We start from the raw sequence: 25,295 nt of genomic DNA, 5'->3' as shown, positions 1-25,295 counted from the left end.
GAACAATGGAGACAAGGCTTGCAGAGGGAGGTAATATCTTTTTTTAGACCGACTGAAATAATTAGGAAAAAAACAGGCAGGCTGCAGGGTACACGAGCCCTTCAGCAGGCCTGAAATAGAAGCAGAAGTCTGTGGAGCTGAATACCAGCAGAGAACAATAGCTGGAGCGTGACTAGTAGTGTTAACCAGTTCTGCCACCGAGGACCACTTTCCAGCTGTTTCCCCTGGGCATTGCCAAAAGCCATCATCCTGAGGACACTGCGCTGCCAGGAGCCAGCACTCCTCCAAGGAATAGTGCCAGCTCACGGAACCCAGGATGTGCACCAGGACTTTGAGAAGCTCAGTGCCCAGATGGTGCCTGATTGGGCATTGCTCCGCACCCTGCACCCCATCCTGCTGCTCCTGGGGCACTGCTGCCCTAAACTGCACCCTACCTGACCCTCATGAGCCACCACTTCCAAGGGTCCCATCCCACCACGGGGGTCTGGCCTGAATGCTGGAGACCACAGCCTGATCCTGGGGGCTGTGGCTGACCCTCAGGGACCTGTTTGACACCACAGTTCTTTGCCCCAGACCAGGGGCTCCAAGCTCACATCCCACCACTGGGTACTCTGTCTCACCCCTACAGTCCAAGTCCCACCTCCGTGGCACGTTTCCCACCTTGCAGACCTTATCCCACCTCCACAGTCCATGTCCCATCCTCCAGACCCTGTCCTACCCCTATGATGTATGTCCCATTCTGTAGACCCTGTCCCATCCCTCTGGTCCATCTCCCACTCTCTAGACACTCCATCCATATGGTCCATATGACATCCTGCAGACCCTGCCCCATATCATGCACCCTTTCCCTTGAGCCCTGGCACCCTATGTGACCCCAGAACCACATCCCAGCCTCCTCACTGACCCCGGTCCCTCCGTTCCGACGTCTCCCACCCCAAACTCGCCGCGGGCGCGGCCTCACGGAGCTGCGGGTCCGGGGCTGGGCCAGGCGGGGGCCGGGCCAGGCGAGGCGGCGGCGGGGCCGGGGCCGGAGGAGGGGGATCCCCGCCTCCCTGGGGCCGCGCTCGCAGCTCCGGAGCTGCCGGAAACCCGGCGCTGCCGCTCGGTTGCTGCTGCTGCTGCTGTTCGGCGTGAAGTTGGTGCGGAAGCAGAGCACGGCCCGGCCCGGAATGTCCCCCTGCCCAGCTGCGGGACGCCGGCGGCGGCGGAGCCCCTGAGCGGGCGGCGAGGAGCGGCGGCCGGTCCCGACCATGGAGCAAGTGAGTACCGGGACGCGTTAGGAGCTCAGCCCCAGGGAGGGGCGTCGTGGCCGGTCCCATATCGGGGGGTTCCTCTGTTGCTGCCTCAGCATCCCCAGATTGTACAACTTGCTGCTCTGTTGGGGTGCTGCGGGAGGGCGAGCAGAGCGGAGCCGCTCTCGTTGGTACGCCGCTCCGGTCACCCCGCGCTGCGTCCTGCTGCGTGCTGCGCTTCCAACGGGCGCGAGCTGGGTGCTGGCCGGGTGCCTGTCAGCGGCCGTCCTTCTCCTCCTCCTCCTCCTCCTCCTTTGGGGAAGGCTGTCGTGCTTTTGCACGTGGAGCTTTTCACGGCCCCGTGATACCACAGATTTGTTGGCAAGTTGAGCAGGTCCTCTCCTCCACGCGTCTGCTCACCCGGTTATTCCTTCTTCCCTTCCACCCTACGAGGTTTTGCTGCTGATGCACTAGGAAGGTGCGGCAGGGCAGGCTGTGGGCTCCGGGACATGCAGCACTGGTAGCTTGGCTTGCTCTCCCCGTGCTTAACTCCCCAAATGTTGTGGTGAGAATAAGGGCTTCTTCCAAAAGGGCCACAACAGCAGAAAGACCAAAAGGCAGCCCAGTGTGGTGGGGACTGAAAGTTGTCATTATCCTCTGGCATCCATGAAATCCATAGCACAAAAGTGCTTCCAGCTGGCGGCTGCATACAGTGGGCGCTGCTGGGTTGGGGCCTGTGTGCCCTTCGTTAGCCACGAGTCCTCCTGGGAGTGGGCACCGGTGCAGCTTCTCGGGTCTCACTTGCACGTGTACGGTGTCTGATATTGCTCTTGCATTGTGGAGATGTGGGAGTGCCAACAACATGTCAGGAGTGAAAGTGGAGGGGTAAGAAAGGAGCTGAGGTCTGGGAACACAACTGGAGATGCATCTGGAGATGCATCCATACTGCAATGTGGGATGGACCCACTGCACCACTTGCTGAGTAAAACACTCCTGTGCAGTATATGCAACTTGTGAAAGCACCGCCATAGTCCAACTGCTGGTTTCTGCTGTTGTCAGAAGATGCAGAAAGTATGTGGTTTTGTGGGCCCCTATAACGCAGGGGAAGGAAGGCAGAAATAACTGCCTAATTGTTAAATGAAAAGCCATCCCACGTCCCTAATTTGACATCTCTGGCGAGCTGTAAAACATGAAGGTAAAGCAGAGTCCAACTCGTGCTGCACTTTTAATGCCACCATGCTATAAATCACACCAATGACTTGTTCTGGCTGTGGGACCAGCGCTGCTGGCTCAGGCAGTGACAGAATAACTCAGTTCTTCCCTTGGTTATGCTGCTCTCTTGGCTGATGTCAGTGGATTTATTCTCATGGGTTTACACCAGCATCAGGCACAAATCCAGCCCGGGAACATCCCGGAATGGCTATCTTTGCATTTCTTGCCTCCAGCAGAAGGAATACCCGCAGAAAGCTGAATTAACAACAACAAATCATCTCTTTGTGCTGCCCTCCAATTTTAGTCATGGAATCACAGGCAGCAAGCATGGAGCGGACACTGAGTCCTGCTCCCAGTGCTCTGCCCTGGCAAACCTCCCCTCGCTGACAGATCGAGGGGCTGCACAAGCCAGAGGCATGGGATGCCAGCACCATGGGAAGCGCTGTGTGGTTGGGAGAGCATCCCATGCATGCGTTCTGCCCCGTGTGTGGGTTGAGGCATCACTCCTGCTACAAACAGAGGGGGTGAGCAGCCGGGCTTCAGGCACAGACGAGGATAATTTGGCCCAGAAGTGGAAATCCTAATGAGATTGTCCTGAGCTGTCAGCTGGTGAATGCCATGAGTGCAAGCATGAGGATAACCTCCAACCAAAGCGGTGACGAGGGTGGGTTGCTTTTTCAGCAGTAGATGTGAAATGCTGCAACTTTATAGTGAATACTTCTATTGTAAAACCACAGAGGAGAGGGTTTTCACCCTGCAGAGCAAAGAGGCCACAGATAGGCTGATTTGCTGTGTGTTTTCAGGCAGCCATTCTGCTGTCGAGAGAAAAAATAAAAATTGATCTGCACAACAAAAAACCCCGACCCATTTAGGAGTAACAGGGAGATGGGTGAGGAGTCACTGCTGGTGCAGCCATGTCCAAGCAGAACTGCTAGGCGTGTGGTCAAAGCTTGTGCCCAGTTACCCAAGCAGGACATCAAAAGGGATGATGCACCAGCAGGTCTGTATTGGTGCAGCAGTTGATGTTTGCTGAAGGAGCAGATCGTAACTGACTGCAACTTCCTGGCAACCTAAAAAGTCAAGCTTAAAAAAAAAACACAGTCCTCCTCATTTCCCGGAAAAGTTGCTGGTGTGCTGCCATCCTGTTGCGGGGTCTTGTCAAACACAGCACAGCACCATGAAACGGCTTCATTCTGCAAAGCACACCAGGGCTGGTGGCCGTTTCCATGTGCTTTACCTTTACCTGAGGCAATCTGGTTGTGTTTTAGACATCGAGCCTCTTCCTGACCTTGCTGGAGGCTGGAATAAGCGCTTGTGCACAGCGGGTTTAATCTGTTTTGCTTCTCATCATGGGTGTAAGTTCTATCTTTAAGGAACAGCTCACCCAAATACTATCCAAGGGTGTGTTTTCTGGGAGTCTGGTGCATGAAAACAGATCTGTTAGTAAGGCTTTCCTCTGGATTTTTGGAACTTGTCTGTACTCACTTGCCCTATCTCCACTCCCTTCTGGCCATGGGAGTGTCTGGCTCTGACTCCTTGCGATGCACATGGGATTTCCTCATGGTAGGAAACATGATGTTTGAGCTACAGACACTGTTTTGTTTTGATTTTTCTCTATCAGCAGTTAGCCAGAACCATTTGAGGATGCTTGGGGTTCTGCCTTGGTCGTGCATCCTTTGTTTTGTGAAAATACTGCTTAGTGCCATTATAGGCAACAGCAGGTCCTGTGTCCCGGGAGGAAAGCCAAAACTGGGGTAACAGTGTGGTTCTGGGAAGGGCTCTGGAGGATTTGGGGTTGGCCTCCTCTTAAGGGTCACGAGTTCTGTGAGGTGTTTTTTGTAAGGGTATTTGGCTCTGCCTGCTCCTGGGAAAGGCTTAGGGCAGCAGCCGTGCCGGATTCTGCGTGCAGGGCAGCAGCCTCAGGGTCCATGCCCACTCCCCAGCTCTGTTCTAGAGGTCTGTGCTGTGGTGCAGGAGCTGCCTGAGCTCACTTCTCCCTTGCAGAAGTGTTCTCTGGAAGATGCCAATCTAGTCCCAGCCTTTCTCCCTGTGAGCTGCTGGGGAGGAACTGCACATGGTGGGTGCTGCAGTCTTTGCTAGGCAGGCTTTGCCAGGAACTATCATTAGATGGATGGAAGGTGCTCTCAATGTAACTTCTCCCTTCTGCTTTTCTTGGTGGCCCTGCAGGATACAAAGGAGGAGGTCTCGGAGAAACCAAAGCTTGCTCCCAGTGCAGAGAAATTTGGCTGGATAAAGAAAAGCAGTGGAGGACTCCTGGGGCTGTGGAAGGATCGCTACATCCAGCTGCGGAAAACACAGCTCGTGGTCTATGAGGATGAGGTATGGTCACAGCTTAACCCCTTTGGGCAGGATCAAGCCCTTGGTGACACAGTCCTATGTTTTGCACTCTTCTTTCCAGCCCATTCCTTTCAGAAGGACTTCTACAGATACTTTCAGGGAGGCCAAATGAAGAAGAGACAGCTGCTGCATTTTAGAGTATATTATGTACCATAAATATTTCAGCCAGTAAATATTTTGACAGTACCATTGTTTAAAAAAAAAAAAATCAAAGAAAGAAAATGGGGGCAGGACATCCTGTGAGAAGGTGAACAGGGTAAGACTTCGGGCAGAAGCAGGATATGTGCTCACAGTTCTTGGCATCTAAAGGCTAAAATTGCCCTCCTGCTGCTGGAGGGCACGACTGGCAGCCCTGCAGCTGTTGGGCACCTCGCAAGCAGCTGCAACCACTGCCTGCCAGGCTGTGCAGGGTCTTGTTTAGCTACAGTGTGCACAGGATGAGGTTGTGAGTGCTTGATTTATCCTTAAACAAGGACACAGTTTGGGTTTGGCTCATCCCTTCCTGTTGAGCAAGCTAGCACTAAGAGAAGGACCTGTGGGAGCCTTATCCTGAACTTCCCTAGATAAGTTGAATGCCTTAAGTTCATGGCTTCATTTAGAGCTGTTTCTAATCCAATGAGAAATAAGTAAGAGCCAAGCCAAATCTGCCCTGTATCTTCATGTGAGAAGAATGAAAAGTGAAATATCCCTGAGTCTGGTGCTCTGTTCCTGGGCTGAAGGGGCTCTGTAAGAGTGGGGTTGGCCTCAGAGGTCCCCAAAGGAATAAACTGGTGGGCAGATCACATAAGCTTCAGCCCAGAGAGGTCTGAGACAGGGGCAGCTGAGGCTAATCCCTGCTGGTATGTATGCCTGTGTGGCACCTGGCATGAGGGAATGGGGCATTCGTGGGCATCAGGATGCTAGAAGACAAAAGCACATCCAGTTTCTGTGCAACACGTCAAGGGAACAGGAATGGGGAAACATGTCAACAGTTGCACTGCTGTGATGGTTTCAGGAACAACAGGACTGACAAAAGAGTTTGGTTCTCTTTTCTAGAAACACAGTATTGCCTAATATGGAAGATTTGTTATGAGCACTTGGTATTACCTTCTGCTCTCCCCACATCCCAAGGCTTTCAGGAGGCGTTTGTTCTTGGTTTTGAAATGTCACAAAGAGTGCAAGAATACTGAAATGAGAAGTCAGCGTCAGGTAATGAGGAGCTTGGAAGACAGGCAGAGTGGTGGGGCTGTGCAGACCTGCAGCTCTTCTGCAGAGATGCAGACTGTCCTGCAAACTGCTGGCTGTCTGCAGATCGCAGCCAAGTGCCCCAGACACCTGTTGACTCCAGCTGAAGCTACAGGAACAAGCAGATTTAAATCTATAAACACGACATGGTTGTTTTTCTTTTTGTTGTTGATTTTTTTTTAAAAGGACTTGCCTTTAAAAACAAGATACACAGAGGTTCTTATTACCGCAAGGGAAAAGGAAGCTTTTAAAGTAAGATTAATTTTCACAGACATTCAGAAGAGGGAAAAATCCTGATCATTTGAAGGGTTATTTTACTATCTCAACAAGGAAAATGGAATTTGTAACAACCAGACATAATGTTTTCTGGTAGCCTGTGGATTGTGGTAACATCCTGTAATAAATTGTATCTGTAAGCTACAGTAGCTACAAGGCCCCATTATTGTAAATAAGGGATCATGTTAATATCTATAGGCTATTAAACTAGCTTACAGTGAAGTCAAATATCTCAGGAGAGGAAATTGCTACAAAATTATCTGGTAGCACAATAGGATAGCATGTGATTGTGCAGACTTACAACAAGGAAACCAAAGGAAATGGCAATTTTCTGTACTCAGGAGGGGTCCTGTTACCGCAGAATTGTAGTTCATGTTTATTACTGTATTTATCTTCCAGTAGTGTGAGTTAAGGCAGTGTTGCTGTCTCTGTCTCACAAGTGGGGAAGTTTCTGAGATGAGAAGTGCCTTGCCCAATGTCAAAGGAGAGTCTGTGGTGCAGTGTGCTCTGGTGGCTTCTATTTCCTGATCGCAATCTGCATTTTTTGGCTCTTAAGAAAAGAGATTTTTAAATGGGATTATTCAGTGCTCGCTGAACTGGAGGTTAACAGCCCTCAAAAAGCAAGGAGATAAAACATTGGCTAACAGAAATATAAGCTAAGTTAGACCAAAGTAGTTACGTGGGAGGGAGGCCAGCTTCCATGTCTGAGGGCAAGTTGAGAGTCTGCTTATTGAAACCCATCCGATTTCCATGAAACGAGCTGGCAACTTGGACATGCTGTCCTTTTATCAGTCCCTGGTGTGTTGGAGCCCTTCCTGAAGAGGTGTTAACATTGCCTTCAGCAGTTGTTCCATATGCAGGCACACTTGTTTATGCAATTGCACAGGGCTGGCAGCTGCACTTGTCTCCATAGTTTGTATGTGCAGAATAACAGGAGAGAAGGCCACAAAAGACGCTGGCAATAACATTTGAAGTACAGCCCAAGCGTAACACAAACACTGTGTTTTAGCATCATCAATAGAAATCTCCTGGAATGTGCCTCTGACCTACCTTGGAAGCAGGTTCCCCATATTGCATCTGTTCATCTGTTTTAAAGCATAGCTACCTCCTGAAGGCAAATTGCAAATGGCTATTGTATTACTTGCAGCAGATGGTGGGTGAAAGCCGTGCATCTCTGTGCTGCAGGTTTCATCCAGCCGATGCAATGTACTCCTTGTTATCTCCTGAGGCTCCATCTACAGCACCCTACAGCTGCATCATGATGTAAACCTAAGACTCAGTTCAGAAAGATATATGTACGAGGTACATATTACATACCCAAATGTCAGGAGAGAAGAACCTATGCAAATACATGCAGCTCAGTGGCGTTCAGATCCCAGGGAAATTACTGATGCATCTCAGTGACAGGCATGTTGCATACAAGCTCACAAAGAACCAAACAGGCAGGTCATTTTATAGGGATGTTTCCTGTCTTCTTGTCTCTGCATATTCTTGCTGGGATAAAAACTAAGCCCGCAGAACTACAGAGGGCATCTGCAGAAGCAGCAGTCCTGTGCAGAGAGGCCAAAAAATCCATGCCATCACTCCACGGATTAGAAGGAGTCAGTCTTTTTGATTTTAACTATTTTAACTTTTTTTTCCCCTGTTTTTGATTCTTCTTCCTTTTTTTTTCTTTTTTTCCCAATGTGTGCCATATGACCAAGCAAGATGTCTGCTAGGAAGTAAAGGTTCCACGAGGCCTTTGGCTTTCTGTGTGATCTCAGCAGTGCAGCTGACGTCTGCATTTCTGCACTGGTAAAGTGGTAGCAATGTATACACAAATGTGATTTGTCAGTATGCTTTGAGATCCTCAGGTGGGGAAGAGGATCATTATTTCAAGCATTCCAGGCATTGTGCAGAGAATGGAGGCTCACGGGCCATTAGTATGTATTGGTGATGCAGACTTTGCTGGAAATTTTATTTTCAGATAAGGAAAAATTTTACCAGTTGTCTTTTCCCTTTTTATCAACATGTCATTCAGGAAATTCCAGCGTTGCCAAGTCTGATTCCTTGGTTAAGCATATGCATTAATATGTATAGGTATTTAGTAATGTTCTCCTTCAGGGCCTGGCATTGAAATGCTTACAAACACATACATGTTTAAGTAGCGGTGTGTGCTCCATGAGTAGCTAATGGTATTGTTTTTCTGCATTAAATTATGAGTGTAGGATTTTCTGTACCAGGATGTTAAGTGTCTTATTGATTGTCCCTTACAGCAAATACAAAAGCAATTTAAAAAACAAGCACCAAAAACTATACAGGGAAGAAGACCTGAAAGGAATTCCCTGTTCCCTGGGCATGTCTGTAGCCATGGGATAGGCGTGGGGATGGGCAGCAGATGCAGCTCCATGGGACACCCTGCAGGCCATGCTTTGCTGGGAGGAGAGACTGCTGAGTGGGGATTCAGGCAGCTCAATTCAGCCTTTGTTTCTTAGTGCAATAGAAAAGAATTGTTTTCACTTCCTTGGGATACTAGAGGCAAAATGCAGCAGATGCTTGTGTCTAAGACCAGTTTGTAGGGGCAGGGCTCTGAAAGCAACCTTGTCTCTGCCTGATGCTGAGCATCCTCCAGGTTGGGTCCCAGGAGGTTGGAGGGACCTGGAGACCTGTGGCAGGGTCAGGCCCTTTGGTTTTTATCCGAGTCACGCAGAACAGACATAAAAGATCTCTTTGTGACCAGGTAGGAACACAGAGGGGCTGGCCACTTGCCAAGGGTAAAACAGAGACAAAAGTCCCATTTTGTCACTGCCTGAACTTCAGTCTTTTCCCTTACCTCATACATGGGGTTTTCTTTTTTTCTCTGGCTGCTCTCTTCCCTGCCTTCCTTGAAGAGGATAACTTGAAAAGTTCCAGTCTCTGAGATGAAGAAGCAAAGTCAAGTCACTGCCCTTGGGAGTCAGGGCCCTGCACGTCCCCATTCTTGCAGCCTTTATTCCCTGAGCAGCCCATAATCCCAAAGCCTCCTGTGGGAAGAGGGGCAGCTGAAGGTCAAAAGACAGCGAAGTGAAGCTGCTCAACCTGCAGAGTCCTCTTTGTCCTCCAGCTTTATCACAGCCCATGGCAGTTCTTAGGATAAGGAGGATGGCTTGCACAGGCTCCGAGGGGAGTTTCCTGTCCGAGAGGCAGGAAGAAAGGCATGGACAAGGGGGGTGGCACAGAGCCACTACGCTCAGCTAGGGGCAGAGTTGCTCTCCAAGGATGCATAGGGGACTCTGTGCAGATCTCTCATCAGTATCCAGCCAAGCCACCTACACTTTCACCCTGAGCTCAGCAAACTTTCCCATAGGAGGCAGTGATCACAGCAGTCGTGTGGCAGCACTGAGATGTGGGTGGTCACCTACCCAAGGCCAGGATGAGATCACTGTCCCCTAGGCATGTATCACTGACCTCACCCTTCTCTCTGATTTGTTGGCTGCTGAAGGGTTATTATTTCCACTCCTCTCCTTTTGCAGTGACATTGCAAAACCAGGCAGCAGGAGCCTTTAAAGGGCTCAGTAATGTCAGCAGGATTTTATCTGTGAGGTTTTAGGTTTGGGCAGATTAATCTCCTCATCCTAATATACCTCTTCCCGGTTCTCTGGTCACATTCACCTACTCAGTGTTAAATGAAATAAACAGTAATGCCATAGCAATAATAAACCTAAATTAGATCCAGACAGCCCTCTGTGGCTCAGAACTTGCTCTGCATCTTCAGATTCGCTCTGCTGTGCCCCCACCTCCAGATCAGTGGGTTAAAAAAACTGAATGCAGCCTGGGTTCTGCACAGTGACTTAAATGTCAAGTGGTAAGCGAAGGAAATTCCCTGCAGCCCACTTCCCTCTGAACTCTCCATTCCCTGCCTCCAGCCACGCAGTAACTTCCTGGCTACGACACATTTCCTCACCCCACACCCCCTTGCTGCTACAGGAATTGCTAAATACAAACTCACACGACTACAAATATGAGCAGAGTCAGGCCTGGGGACGGTCGTGGCTGGAGGTTTTAATTTAGGATGGTAACAGGGAGGTTTGTGAGGCACGCTGACTGAAGCACTTTACTGGCAAGAACTGCTTGGCAATTCTCACTGCTTATTTATGTAATATGTTGCAAAAGGGAATTTTGGTCTGTTCTGAGACATGAATAATATTATCTGCCTGGCGCTACACTGCAATTCCTATTAGGGATGGTGCTCTGCAGCTGAACTGAGCCATGTACCATGTGTGGAATTTTAGTTATGTTATTGGGAGAAATGAGCCAAGTTCAGGGCCGGCAGTCATCGGTGCAGATACACCAGAGATAAATATTCCCCAATGAGACGCTGGCCCTGACAGTTGTGCTGGCTGTACGGGGCTGTGTTTCCAGTCCTAAGCATTCTGACAGCTCAGAGCATGGCTGTGAGAGAAGTGTGTCCCAGTCACGCGTGGCTGCCACCAACCTTGCTCACAGGAGGGCCGGGTTGCCTGGCTCAGCGTGCCAGCAGGGCTCGGCTCAGCGTGCCAGCAGGGCTCAGCTCAGCCCACATCCATCATGGGTTCCTGCAGGGCTGGGGCAGCTGTGATGCCGGCTCTGTCTTCTTCCTTGTGAAAAAGCAGAATAACATTGGCTTCATACATTTGCAGAAAGGTGATTTTGTCTGGTTAAGTGGGAACTTGGGAGGGCTTTGAGATCATGTCAGGAAACCTTATGAAAATGTGGTGTGTTACTTGTTGGACAGATCAGCAAAATCCCCTGCAGCAGGACTGGCAGCCCAGTCCCTTTCTGTAGCTGGGCAAAGTCCTTCTTACCTTGCAGCGGGCTGTGGATCCTTGGAAGGAGCCACCAGACACAGCAGAGGCTGATGTTCTTGTCCACACTGTGTTATTTGCTCAGCCACTGTGGACCACAAATCAGCCCATAGCTTAGAGACCTGCATGCTTTTTTGAGTGTGGGATACCAATGTGATCTGTGGGGGCTTGCTGTCTGCATGCAGATTTATTTTTAAGGCAGAAGAGCTTTTAGACAGAAGCAAAGGGAACACATGAAGAGGTTGATGGTATATGATTGATTTCGGTGCCTCCTATTCATAATAATGTTTCATTCCCTCTCTGCAGGATGAGCAGAAATGCATAGAAACAGTGGAACTGGAGAGTTATGACAAGTGCCAGGAACTGCGTGCACTACTAAAAAAGAAAAACCGTTTCATTTTAATCCGCTCCCCGGGTAAGAAGGTAGGATTGCTTTCTCTTCACCCTCAGTTCTGCTAACTTCAAAACGAGTCCCCAGGCAGCAGACAAAAGGCTGTGAAAGTCACTTGTTTGGCAGTTAGGAGAAATTGCCTGTGTTTGTGAATGGCCTAGGATGGGCACTACTGTCCTGTAGACTTTATTCTTGTGTTGGGGATAGGATCTACCTTTTACTCAATTTACAAGAACACTTTCCTGTTAATATTTTCCTGCTTTATCATTTTATTTCTCCCATTAATCCTTGAGCAGTGGTGTGAGACCATACCCTGCTATCCCCCCATGTGCTCTGGGCGAAGAAGTGTCCCTGCCCCAGCTGTGTGTGCTGTAGCTTTGCTGAAGTTCCAGTGTAGTCAATGATCCCAATCCATGCACTGGGACAGTTCCTGTACTTGGACATACTCATATGAGAATCTCCAAGCAACTGCAAAGTTTCTTGCAGCCAAACAGTTCCTAGAAGAAAATTAATTTTGCAGATTTAATGAAACTTTGCAACCTTAGGTGCCTGTGCAGCACCTAGTTGTACCCAGAACCTAATAACCAGGCTGATGTTGCAAAGGAATTCTATATCCACCTGAGCACAACTGTATGCAAGGAAGCACTTTTTCTTATATATAGGCCAATATATGTTCATAATCACTACACATACTTGAGAGATTTTCTTCATTCCTGCTGACAGTGTATCAGCATCTTTCTGGGCTAGGATGTTTCTGTTGTTGCTCTTAAATAACTCAGTTTGACTTACTTTCTAATTTCAATGTGATTTTATTGGCTTAAAAGATCTTATTAAATTTTTCCATGCAGATCCGAGAGGTTGTTAGGGGACAGAAAACATATTAATTTCCATAAGAATATGAACAGCCAAAAATATCAGCTTGCATGCATTTCCTCATCTCCATTTTGTTTGAATAAATGGAGACTGTTTAGTCCTTGCTGTCATTGCTGCTTATTCTTTCACTTCATTCACTTAGTGTTTATTTGTGTAATGGTGCCTGAAGACCCCAGCTGAGTTCAGAGCATCTTTGTGCTAAACTTCATTCACAACAACAAAACAAGGACAGTCCTCCTGCCCCAAAACATTCACTTGGACTGGGATTGGAGTGGAGAGAGAAGGGGAATGTTTGTTTTGCAAGTAGGCCCGGTCTGCGTCAGGGAGAAAAGTGATATTAAGCACAACACACCAAGGTTATGGTAGACTGGAATTTGAGCCCTCTGCTAGAGAGCTCCTGCTCAGCACTGGATACAGAGCAGTGAGTTTCTCCAGTTTGGCTGGAGGTTTAATGTTTGTTTTGTAACTTCGTTAATCACAAATCATGTCAATTTTAGATCAAAAATGCCTAACCTTGGCAGGCTTGGTGCGTTTTCTAGAGGGAAACGGAACCACAACTGCCCCTGCTGAATGCTTCTGGATACCATGTGTGTGCACACCTACTCCCAGGGAGGCAAATAATAGCATGTGTGAGCAGAGATGGAAGCATAGTAGGAATTATTATTATTATTTGCAAGTATAATACTTAGGCAAAGTGTATAATAGCTGTATGTTTCTGCATGAATCAACAAAGAGTGTGGGATCTGTTTCTAAACCTTTTGTTTCTTATTAGGAGAAAGATATGCCCAAATTCTGCAATTGAAAGGGAAACTTCATCCTTTTGGCATCCTGGCAAGTTTACAGCTCCACTGGTTTTCATGCCAATGACCAAATGGAAACCTAGATAGTGGCCACTTTTTATAAGGCTCTTTTGGTAAAAGGGAAGGCTTTTATAAATGAAAAGTCCCCTGTTTGTAGCTCCCCTCCCACCCTCCTTTTGGCTGGGAATCTGCTGAGGGTGTTGACACACAACATACTTCTGCAGATGTTAGAGCAAACTTCAATTAGGAGGCCAACGTACACAACTGTCCTTCTTCTGTTTTGGAATTGCAGCTGTGGCAATAGATATCTGTTCAACATTTTCCTTTTGGGTGAGTTGCTGCCATCTGCAATGTGCACTGCAGCTTAAAGTCACCCTGTGAAGTGCCTTGCCAGGCCTGTCCATGTTTTACTAGTTTTCTTTGTCCCTTATCCTGAGCACAGCGCTGGGGAATGCAGAAAGCAAGCGAGTAAGCCAGGAAAGGCCATTTCTATTCCGGTGTGCAAATAGAAATGTCACTGTAGAAAGCAGGGACACCAGTTTAACTTTAGGAGAATCCTGGTATTTAAACCTTAAACCAAATACTTGATGGGATGTTTCTGAAGAGCAGAGGACACTTGGAAAGTGCAAACAATAGGGCAGAAACTGTTCAGACCCTTCCCAGAGCCTGAAGGAATTGTGAGCTCAGTGTAGCTCTGCTCGCAGTGCATCAACCAGTTAAAACAACTCTGTAGCTACAGTTGCACCCAACTAAGTTGCCTTGCTAAACACTGCTCTTTGATGGCAGTACCCCGGATTTTGCTTGCCCAAGTCACAAGGATAATATTTTTGTTAAGCCACAACAATATGAACGTGTCACGTGCCTCCACCGGACAGCTTCCTTGTGTGGAACTGAAACAAAGCACTGTTCCCCACACTTTGGTTTGAAGAACCAAAGGAAGTTGGAAGTGTGCAGAAGACCCATTCTGCTTAGAAATCTCAAATGCTTCACTCCAGTCACACCAATTAAATGAAAACTGATGAACACAGAGAGCTGAGCAGAGAATTTGTAAGAAGGGGCAGCAGCCTCGGCTTGGAGACCTTAAATGTACTCATGATGCAAACCGCAGCATAAACCATGTCTCATGTAAGCTGCCTAGAGACTCCAGAGATCGACACAAGTCTGGTATTCAGCAGGTCTGAAAGCCTTCAGCTACCAGGATGAAGAATGGGAAGAAAGAGGGTGGCAGTATGGGAAAGAGTCCACCAGCAAGTGCTGCAGCTTCCCACACGTCCTGCCCTAACACTGCCAGGCACAAACTCAGCACTTGTGGAAATTTCCACTACTTTCTTTCTTTTTCCCCTCAGTCAACTTTGGAGGTACCTGTGGCTCCCTTCAGCAGGGGCCCAGATTGGGAGCTGACTGAGATTGCAGTGAAGCACATTTGCTGGTGCTCTGAGGAGTCTGCTCCAGGGGTCTGCATAGGCTGGAAGTGGCAGAGATGCTGCATTAGTCCCAGGGATGAGGCAGCTCTTGGTTCAGCTGCAGAAAAAAACCCAACGAGAATCCCCTAATTGGTAGTCCCCTCGCTTCCACTTTTCCCTCTGTGATCCAACCTGACAAGGACCCAGATTCAGGAGATGACCTCACATCTAGCAGATAGCCTCTGCTGTACCCTGGGTAGTTACTGACCCAGCTGTGCTCTGGCATCTGCTGGAGGTGACCACCCGGTGACAAAAGCCAGCAGAGAGGATCATGTTCCCACACCGCAGCCAGCAGAACACAAGCAGTTCACAGTCCAGCTTAGCCTACCCTTGCTGGCAGCTGAAGCTTTGCACTGAAATGGCTGACAATATGCAGGTTTCTGTCACTCACCTCTTGACAGACTGCTAGTATCAAGCAGAAAAGCTCAGCAAAGAGCTCGTATTGGTTAATGTCTTAAACTGCAGCTTTTTGGTTCTCCAGGCTTGTCAGATAAATCACTTAGGGCTGGCCCTGGATAATGGGATCAGCATAGCCACGAGGCTGTCCCTGCTTGCAGAAGACTGATGTCTGAGAAGACACAGGGCAGTCAGAGAGATGTGCTCACTGTCGTCACGGGCAGTGACCAGAGTGTGAGCCGCTTTTGTTGCATGACATGCAGCCAGTGATTCAGCAGGAACTGACTGGCTGCACTGTGCTCTGAACTCACTTACAGTAAATTGCGTACACTGTATTCATGGCTCACAATGGTCACTATCACATTAGGTTCAGTCATGACAGCTTTTCCTGGCACACAGGCAGTTGTTTATGTCATGAGTCAGTCTCAGCTGGCTTAGCAGGTAGGAGGGCAGATGGGCTGCCCTGCTTCCTGCCCCCTGGTTTTTGGCTTGGTGTCACTGACTCTACCTAAAATTGCTGCTGGAGATCAGGCCCTGCCTAAAGCTATGTGTCCTCTGATATCTGAATACTCAGATGAATAAAAATAAAGACAAAGTAAATTAATTTGTTCCTTGTCTCACACTAGTCTACAGAACAACGGTGGCAAGCAGAACTGAGAACAGCAACTCTGGCTTGTTCCTCTATTTCCTCAGCTTTATAGTGAGCTTCCATCCCACCATGGGCAAACCTCCTCACCCCAGCGCCTGTGATGGAGGACAAGTGAGGGAGGCAGACAAGCAGTGGACTGCAAGGAAACAATGAGGCTCTGTGTGGCAGCATCCCAAGTGTCAGCCTCAGTGCCCCAGCAGCCTGATTCTTCCTTAGTATCTGTGGATATTATGCTAAAAAGGAAAAAAAAAAAAGTGCTTGTAGAAAGGAAACTGGGTGCACTGTCTCTGTGCTGCTGCCTGTGGAGCATCTCCCCATGCTTTCCCCCCCCCCCGCTGTCTACTGGGTCTGTGATTGGTGGCCACAGTGGTTGGTCAGCATTAAATAGAGCATGCCAGAGGGGCATCTCAGCTTCTCGGTAATGACCAGCAATTCCCCAGGGCCCTCACTCTGCTCTGCTGCGCAGTCGCAAGCTGACACCAGCACTTTGTCACAGTCCCAGCTTTCGGAGGTCAGTGGTTTTTATCCTGAGCCGAGAATAAGGCACAGAAAGTGGCATTAGAAGAGGAAGCTTGAAATGAGGCAGGAATCCTTCCCTTGAACACCATTTACAAAGCTTTCTAAACCCTGGTGCAGAATACCAGGTCTTTGCCAGGCAGTGCCATAGCACAGCTGCTCACAAGTAGAACTTTCTCAGACGCTTTTGTAATCACAACGCTTTGGGGTGAAATCGTTTCCAAACAAAAAAGTTTCTAAGCACACACAAAACCAGGCCTGCTTGGGCTAAAACAAAACCTGGCTGTCACCGTGTTTTGGAGCCTTGCCTTCCTTAGATTCCCTGGTTAACGTGATCCTTCTCCATCCCAGACAAAGAACCCTTTTTCCAGAGTGCTATGGTTCAGGCCCTAACCTTTCTCTGGGCTCTTTGGAAGACATTTGGCCCATCACCTTATGTGCAAACTAACTGAACAAATACACTCTCCCAAAAATGCTTCTTAACTCCCTGCTGGCCATGCTGGTTGCAGAGGTCTTGCACTCTGTTACTGTGTGCAGGTATAAAACCATGGCATTGCAGTGAGCAGTAAATGTGGAGAGGAAGGGCAGTAGGTTCTGGCTAAATAGCCAGAGTGAGTTAAGGAGATAAGGCTTTAGCTTTACAGAATTTGTAATGGTGCCGTATGGGTCAGGAGAGCATCTTTACTGGGAGGCCTAGAGCGTAGGCATGTAAGATTTCAGAAGTTGCTGAAACCCCAAACAGTTGCTGCCTCATTGTACCATAAACAAAAGAGGAAGCTGCTAAGAGCACTATCTTTGTCACTCTCATTTCGTATAGTCTGGATGTTTTGACCCTGTTGTGATTTCAGAAGGTGGGGCCTGATTTACAAAAAGGCTGAGACTACAGCTGGTCTTGAAGGCTGTACAAAGCTGTTGGATGACTGTAGGATGTTAAATACCTGGAAAAAATAATTTAACTGACACCCTACTAGTATTTGGTTTAGGTAAGCTTCTGTGTAACTCAACCCCCCATCTGTAAAACATGGATAATTGTTCTGAAAAGTAATTTGCGAAGCCCTCAGATATTGTAGTAATAAGCAGCAAAGAAGAATCAGCAGAATTGGTAATTCTTTCTTCAGGGCAGGGCTGCAGCACAGCACCGTCAGTATTGACCTGTAAAACACACTATGGGATTGCTCAGTAGGAAGCTCCACCCCTGTCATTAGGGATAGACATGAGGAAATTGTGTAGTGGCTGGGTTAAGATTGCCTAGGCAACTTTGGGATTGTCTGATTTTTTTGAGTGCTTGATTTTGCAGCTTTCATGATCTTTAGCACAAGAGAAATTCTCTGTGCCTATACAGCGCAGATTGCAGCTATTTGGATTCAGTGGAGCTGTCTGGATCCAAGCCAGTCTGCCATAGAGTAACCTGTAATATGAAAATGGTATTTTTCTCACCTGAAGTGTATTTTGGGACAAAACTACACAATACCACACAGCAGAAAAATAAACAGCATCTTATTTATTGTTCCTGCTGGGGTCAGAGATTAAAAATGTTGTGCATAGCCCTGGGATGACCCTGGAGGAAGGCAGAGCTGGTTGAATGGGGGATGGCCATATGATCCATTGCTCCCGTCCTCATTTTTGTGCTATGCTTTTTTACCGTCTGCCTCTTCTATGGCCTAATTGTTCAGTATTCTTAGGAAAGCTGTTCAGACCCCAGAAAATGTATGTCTGTAGTGTCTGCTTTTATTTTTTTCATTTGCAAGCAGAAAAAGATATTGTTACTTTTTTCACTTACACCACTTTTAGCTGCATCCTGTCTATGTGCAGCTGAAGCAGGGTTGCTGCAGCCAAGGTCAGAGCCCTGAATTCCTGTATTGGCTCTGTTCTGTGGAGCCACAGGAACAGGGAAGAAGGCAGAACCTATGGCATGTGGGTTTCCTACTTGCAGCCTGTGGGGAAGTTGGAGATAAAGTAGCTGATAGCATCTGAATTGCCACAAAACAACTTGGACTCTCTGATTTGCTGTGCACAGTTTGACCACTCAATGTACAAACAACTTTCTGCTGCTGTAAGAGCTATTCCATAGATTTCACAGAAGTAAGAAACTCTAAACTTACTACTTTAATTGCAAAAATAGAATGACAGCAGCAAACAGCACAGCATAACAAAACTGTTCACAGGAGCTATGAAGGGGAGTACTTGCCAAAGTGCAGAGGAATCTGTACTTTAAACACAGACTGGAACTGGATGTTATATAAAAACTGAAGGGATACACAGAATGCAGAACGCTGCCTCTCTGTTCTTGACAAGTAATGCTTAGGCAAAATTCTCTCTCCACTCTTGCAGGTTCATGATATCAAATTTCAAGCTCCAACTTTGGAAGAAAAGGAATCATGGATAAAAGCCCTGAATGAGGGCATCAATAGAGGCAAAAACAAAATATTTGATGAGGTAAGTGATGCTGTTTTCAAACTCATGTACTTCTGTGTCATTTCTCATTCACTGCTTATTTAGCTAGCAACAGAACTTGTCTGAGATCCCAGGTTCCCTGTCCTTCCTGAATGCCAGGCACTGCCAAAGGAAAGAAAGCCCATTCACAGCTGGAAGCAAGGCAGGCCAAGCTGCATCCTCACAGGCTAGGAGTTTTTAGTCCCTCCAGTTCCCAGATCAAGAGGCTAGATCATGTAGAGAGGTGTTTGCATCCTTTCTAGTAGGGTTAGAGGTAGGCACAGTAGGATGAGTAGATGGTACAGAGGCATCATCAGTGCTGCAAGATCTAACATCTCACTGAGAGACCCATGGGACACCAGAGCTCACCACAGTCAATGGGAGATGGTCTGATGGCATCACTGGGTTTTGGCAATGGTGTTCTCCCATCCATCCCAGAGGATGCAACTGGCTGCAACTGGAAGGACTTGTCTTCCCCACACTGTCATGATGCCCAGCAACAAGCAGCCTGGAAATTGAGGTATTTGGTTAGGACAGTCTTCAAGACTGGAAAAATCTGCAGTGACTCAGTCCACCAGCTATTCTTGCTGCAGGCTGGAGAGAAGTCCAGTGGAAAGTTACTCCAAGGTTTCTCAACCAATGCATTCTCCCCGCCTTCCTCTCCACTGTCCAGCACCCCCCGGTTCCCCACTCATTCTGGTGTGCAAAGGCAGGGATGAAAACTGCACATCCTCAAGCCTGACTAACTTTTCCCTGCTTCTGGTTACCTTGTAATCAGCTCCTAACTAAAGTGAAGGAGCAGTATGTATTCTTTAGTTGTTTTTGTAGCTAAAAGGAAGTGCACAAAACCACCACTACGGGAATGACATGAAGAATTAGGCAGACTAGGAGACTAAGAAATCAGCAAGATCTGTTTAGCGAAGGAAACCAAAGCTGTGAGTAAAAGTTTTGAGAAAAGAGCTGAGTTCTTTTGGTGGTGCTCAAGAATGCAAACTCTGAGATCTTGGGCTTCGCTTTTATTCAGGACAAGGCAAAAGCTGGAGGAGAGGCTGGAACATGCTCCTCTTTCACCTAGGCAAATCACATCCCACATCAGGTTTTTGATGGTACCTGGAGAGCTTGGACCAAGCAGGGAGCAGCATGTGTAATTACAGGGATCAGCTGTGCGCAGCCTGAGAAGCCATTACAAACCAGAGCAGCAAAGAGCCGAGCAGCCAGGTCTGCTCTCATGTTACAGCGGGTAGGAGATGCGATGTCCTCTAACACAATGCTGCTCAGCCCTTGCTGGAGCCACTGACACAGGCTGAGGGCTGCTTGTAGCAGCAAGGCAGTGGGCAGCAAAGCCCACAGCCCCCTCCCCAGCATGGTGTGGTGAGGTCTGGGGTCACCTCCCTTCCCTTTCACCTGGAGACAATTCTCCTGATGAGGATTGAGGTTCTCAGACAGAGCCAGACTTTAATTCTTGTTCATTCTGCTAAAGATCAGACTCCAGATTTAAAACGTTTCTGCACAGGCTAGGCACAAACTAATGGGTCAGGCCTTCTACTGGCTTGGATTAGCTGTTCTTCAGCCTATTAGACTGCCCAGAGAAGTTGAGGAGTCTTCCTCCTCGGAAGTCTCCTTGCAGATCTTCAGAAGACCCTCTGGGTGGCCCTGCTTGATGGGCAGAGTTTAGAGCAGGTGACCTCCAGAGGTCCGTTCCAACCGTTCTGTGATTCCTCACTGCTCACATGTGGGAGGCAGTGGATTTCTCCTCTGATTCCAGGAAATAAATTTGTTAATTCAGCTACTGTTGCAATTAATCCAGGTCACTGCTCACACCTCCTATTTAGCTTCCTGCAGTCATTAGAGCTGTACAAGGGAAGGTCTATTACAAAGAACTGCTGATACAGTTCACCATCAGGTCACAGTTATTAATGGGCTTTTACCTCTAAGATGGCAACAGCAGTTTTGGAGTTAGTTCAGGCTGCAGTGGGGATAACAAAGCCCTCCTGTGTCCTTCTCTACCTACCTACCTCTACCTACCTACCCTTTTGGTAGAGGGGAGGCTAGTGATTGCAGATCTCTGGGGGCTGGGTGCTTTGATGTAGAGTGCCTTTTAGATAAACACCCACTTTTAGAGAAACATGCACTAAAGATACCTTAAATGTCCATCACACATGCTGTATCCCTTCCTGCGTGACAGTGAGAATTTTATAGATGGATTGTGAGAAATTAATGACCTTCTTCCTTTTTTTGTTTCCCTTCCTTTTAAAGGTGAAAGTAGATGAGAGCCTTTCCTTGGACCATGTAACTCGGGACAGAGTGAAAGTGGCCCATGGTCGCAGGCCGCCCACAAGAAGCCACCTCAAGGAGGTAAGTACGTCCTATGGGGACAGATCCACCTCCCCAGCTGGGACCAGCTGTACCCAAGCACACTGCTTCCTTCCAGCTATAGGCAAACCCTCAGGAAAACCCAGGTGCAGACAGCCCAGAGAAAGCTCATGAGGGAAATGGCTTCCCCTGGGAAACACAGCACCCACACCTCTTTAACTAATCTCCAAGTTAACCCATAGATCTGTAGCTGCTGCGACGTGTTACAATATATTTAGCTTTCCATAACTCATGAGCTGCTTCGCTGTCTGGTAAGAGCCTTTATGGTTTCATTTTAATCAGAAGAGACCGAAGCTGCTATATTTATATGCAAAGAAGTGATGATTTTGTAGCCACAAGTGGTGTAAAGATACAAGAACTGCACAGTCTGTGGGGAGAAGCTTTATTTCTTATTAAACTAACTGGAACAAACAGACAAGCTTTCAGGTTTACAAACCCTTCCTCAGCTCTGAAACAGAATACATTATTCTCCCAGGCAGTTTTATAGACTAGCCTGTCTACCCTTAACTGATTTTCTGGATCTGTCACTTAAAAAAAAAAGGGAAAGAAATAACACTGCAAAATAAACCTGCAGCTCATTTCTGTGGGAGAGGTTCTTATGAATGCTTGATTCCTGTGATTTATGAAAAAGCTTCCACAGACAGATTGATATTTTAGCAGAACATTAATCTAAACCAACGAAGGTTTCTAAATCAAACCTTCTTTCTTCAGACTTCCCAGACTCCGACTTATATGTCTGCACAGCACTCAGATGGCCCTAGTGCAGGAAATGAGATGCCCCAAGATTTTTCACTTTGCATAGAAATGGAGGTAGAGTGTGTCTTCTAGAAGTGTGCAAAGGAATGAATCACAGGTTCCTATCCATCCCTTCAGAAAACAACAGAGCAAAACAAGACAGAAGTTGCATAAGCAATGAAGTGTGGATTCTCTGATGCATAGAATGGATTCAGTAAAGCAGGATGTCCTTCCCTAGGCACTGATAAGCCCTCTCAGCCCCACTCAGCTCCCTATTTTCGTGAGATACCTCAGACATAAATATCTGTAAGTGCTTTCACTTTCAGCCAGATTCAAGAAAAACTGCCTTCCAAATTCAAAAGCAGTAACAAGGAGAGAGAATGGAGCCTGCAAAAAGATGAGTGTGAGAGTTGCTGGCTTGCAGCACTGTGAAAGAAATGAGATGAATGAATATTTTCAGTGCCAAAGCAGGCCAGGTAAGGACAGGTCAGGACGGAACAGCCAGGATGCAGCATGCCTGCCTCTCTCTCTGTTAAGGGCTGGAAAGGCAGAGAAACTTTACCTAAACTCTGCACTGCTGGACTCTGGCTCTAGTTGCACTTTTGTGCAGCATTGGGTTCCCTCACACAGGAACTGTCACTGCATCTCTCCATCCAGTGCACTAAGCTCACATCCTGCAGTGTGTTTACCACATCCACCCTTTTTAGTATATCCCCCTGCTAGAGAAGTTTGCAGGCAGCCTGTGGTTTGCAGGAGGTGTAACCAGCTAGTTTTAGCCCCAGCGTGGCAGCAATGACATCAGCAATGAGAAGGCAATGGTGTTACAATAGAACCTCTGGCCAAGTGATCTCAGTGTATGCCAACAACTTGTTTTGTATGGTCACATGGAAGTGTGACAGTCCCAGAAGCAGAAAGCAGCAGTACTTTGGGTAAGCACACAGTAAATGAGGAGGGTAGAGGGATCCAGCTACTACAGGATAAAGAGCTCAAATCAGACAGAGCTGACTGCCTTGCATTGACAGGAAAAGAGAGAAATAGGAGTGTGGAGCGAGCTTTGAGATGCTCTGCTCAGAGAAAGTATTAAAATAAATTCTATGCTTTGGTCCTAATTTTTGACTGCTTGTGGCTCTTGGGTTTGTTATTCTTGTGCAAGCTGCTGCACCATCAGGCAGGAAATAATTCAGCAGCAAAACCACCCATAGCCTTCACAGAGCATGTTGGGCTGTAGAAAAAGTGGACTAGGCAGAGGGATAGGAGATCTTCATTTGATGCATTCAACATTTGCTGTAGGGTACTTGACTTGACCCTACTTTATTCTTTGTCAGGCAAAATATTTTGGTTTATCACAGCTTATTAAATTTGGGTATTGCAGATTTCTTTGAGTTTCACTTACTAGATAAATGCTGCTGCTGTGAGAGATTATTACAGGGTGATGCGGCATAGAAGCAGCACCAGCTCTATGGATTGCTCTTGTGCTGCAGAAGCAGCTGCTCTTAAGAGCGCTGTTTTTGTTATCAGTCAGATTCTCCTGGCAGTTTCGACAGATGTAAGTATAAATAGGGGGTGGATATGTGAAACAGTAATCCCTCACCTTCCTCTTACAGCTGAAGTTTTATGCTGCAAGTGTTTGTGCCACTGTATCCATAGCAATTCCTTGAAGTTAAAGAATTGAGCAGGGGATCGGTGGAATAGAATTTGATAAAGTTCTCTCATGTTTCAGGCTGCCAAGTCTACATCAGATGGTATACTGCGACTAGATCTGGATATGGTAGACAATGGACCACCAAACTTTGACTCCACTGTCAGCGAAAATGACAATCTGCCACCTCAGAAAGAAACTCCAAAGCCACCCATGCCACCTACAAAACCTTCTGGCACAAAAGAAAACCATGATGCAGAGAGCAGTGTTTCTGATCAGGAACATAAAATGTCCCCTCCATTGCCTCCCGATAAGAAGCTTAAGGAAGGCTTAGCATCAAAGGACAATGCAAATGCTAGCGAAGAGGACTGTGTAAGCAGAGAGGAGAATGTGAAAGAATCCAGTGCAGCAGGTGAGGAGAACAGAGATCAGCTTGTTGAAATCAGCAACAAGGGCACAGCAAAAGCTCCAATTCCTCTTCCTAAGAGCGTGACAGACAAGCTAAAAGTTGCTTGGGACCAACCGGTCCTTGAGCCTAAAAATGGAAAAGACTTGGAATTATCGGGAGATAGTAGCAAAGGCAGCCTTGCTGCAATTGCTACCTCAGATGTTGCAAAACCTCCTGTTCCTCCTCCTAAGGTTCTATCAGAAAAAATGATAGCCACTATGAACTCCGGCCACAGTGACCTGGAAGCTGGGGGCTTGGAAGAACTGAGATCTGGCAGTTCCAAGTCCCCGGTGAATGGCACTGAAGCTGGTGAAGCAGCAGAGTCAGCATCCCAAACAGCTGAAACTGAAGAAGGAAATGGGAGAACCTCAACTGAGAGGGAACAGCAAACTTCAGCAGAACAGAGAGAGAGTTCCTTAGCTACAGAATCAGGCCATGAGAGCGTAAAAGGAACTAGTGAGAAGAAAATATCTGTAGAAACCCCTTCAGCTCTGAAACTTCGCAGTTCTTCTCTGGGAGACTTGTTGTCTGATTCCAAAAGTAAACAGAGAGCACTTCCACGCCAGGGTCTCGCTGAGGATTCCCATTACTGCTTAGCTGAAATGGAGGAGAAAGTTGCTAATGAACGGGAGAAGGCAGAAAAACTTCTGCAGAAGGTTTTACGGGAAGGGTTGGAGCAGGCCCAGGAGGGCAATGGACCCCCAGTGGTGGCAGAGACATTACTCAATGAGGCTGTAGAACAACTTCGACAAGCTACACAAGTCTTGCAAGAAATTAAAAGTCTTGGAGAACTGAAAAAAGAAGCAGCACAGAAACAGAAAGAAAAGCAAAAGGATCTAGTGACTCTTTATAGGAGAAGTGCTCCCTGATGCACTCTACAAAGAGACTTTCAGAATTCAAAGCTAAACTTTTGCCATTAATGATTTGTACTATTGCTAGGCCAGTGTTCAAAAGGCGGTGTTTTGCTGTGCATGCACCATGTTTATGGAACAGAATTGAGCTTTCAGTTATAGCCTCTCTCTCTTTCTTCACGCTGTACATACATACTAGTCCAGCTCTGATCCCTTTAGCACAGCAGAAGGTTACAAGACATTGAACAGTTTGAAAACATGAACACTCCTTATGGACTTGATCCAAAGTCCTTTCCAGTGAATGGATCAGGCCTTAACAATTTCTGATAGTCAAACCAAGTTCAATTTTTGAAAGAAGCAGAATTGTTATTCTAGCAAAAGCCCCTGTCTATCTGAATTTACAAGCAGATACCAGATTATACTGACATGCATCTGGTCTTCCCATTTAATTCATTTAAGGATAAATGTAGTCAGAGAAAACTTTACTTTGTTTATACATTTTCTGGCAAGGTTTCCTGGAGCACCTGGCCCAGTGACATTTGGAATGTAAGGACAAATGGCTTCAGCTTCTCTGAAGACACTCATAAAACTACATTCTCAATTAAAAAGTGACCTCACACAGAG

The 25,295-nt window shown here is 47.3% G+C and overlaps 1 protein-coding gene across 1 annotated transcript; it reads left to right on the top strand.

The window, feature by feature from the left end:
- The first annotated feature begins 909 nt into the window (after positions 1-909).
- On the top strand, positions 910-25,295 carry PLEKHO2 (pleckstrin homology domain containing O2). Its single transcript, XM_072345602.1, has 6 exons — positions 910-1,259; positions 4,632-4,784; positions 11,411-11,527; positions 18,524-18,628; positions 20,882-20,980; positions 23,454-25,295. The coding sequence occupies exons 1-6, from the start codon at positions 1,251-1,253 to the stop codon at positions 24,687-24,689; spliced, it is 1,719 nt and encodes a 572-aa protein (XP_072201703.1). The 5' UTR covers positions 910-1,250; the 3' UTR covers positions 24,690-25,295.

The sequence above is a fragment of the Excalfactoria chinensis genome, chromosome 10, assembly GCF_039878825.1.
Source record: "Excalfactoria chinensis isolate bCotChi1 chromosome 10, bCotChi1.hap2, whole genome shotgun sequence".
NCBI classification, from domain to species: Eukaryota; Metazoa; Chordata; class Aves; order Galliformes; family Phasianidae; genus Excalfactoria; species Excalfactoria chinensis.
The sequence above is the reverse complement of the archived record's forward strand: the minus strand, read 5'-3'. Positions and strand labels throughout refer to the sequence as shown.

Excerpts from the sequence above, each read along its gene's own strand:
- PLEKHO2 (XM_072345602.1), top strand. Across the intron at positions 11,528-18,523 it reads TCCGCTCCCCGGGTAAGAAG|GTTCATGATATCAAATTTCA; the intron begins GTAGGATTGCTT and ends CCACTCTTGCAG. Across the intron at positions 20,981-23,453 it reads CAAGAAGCCACCTCAAGGAG|GCTGCCAAGTCTACATCAGA; the intron begins GTAAGTACGTCC and ends CTCATGTTTCAG.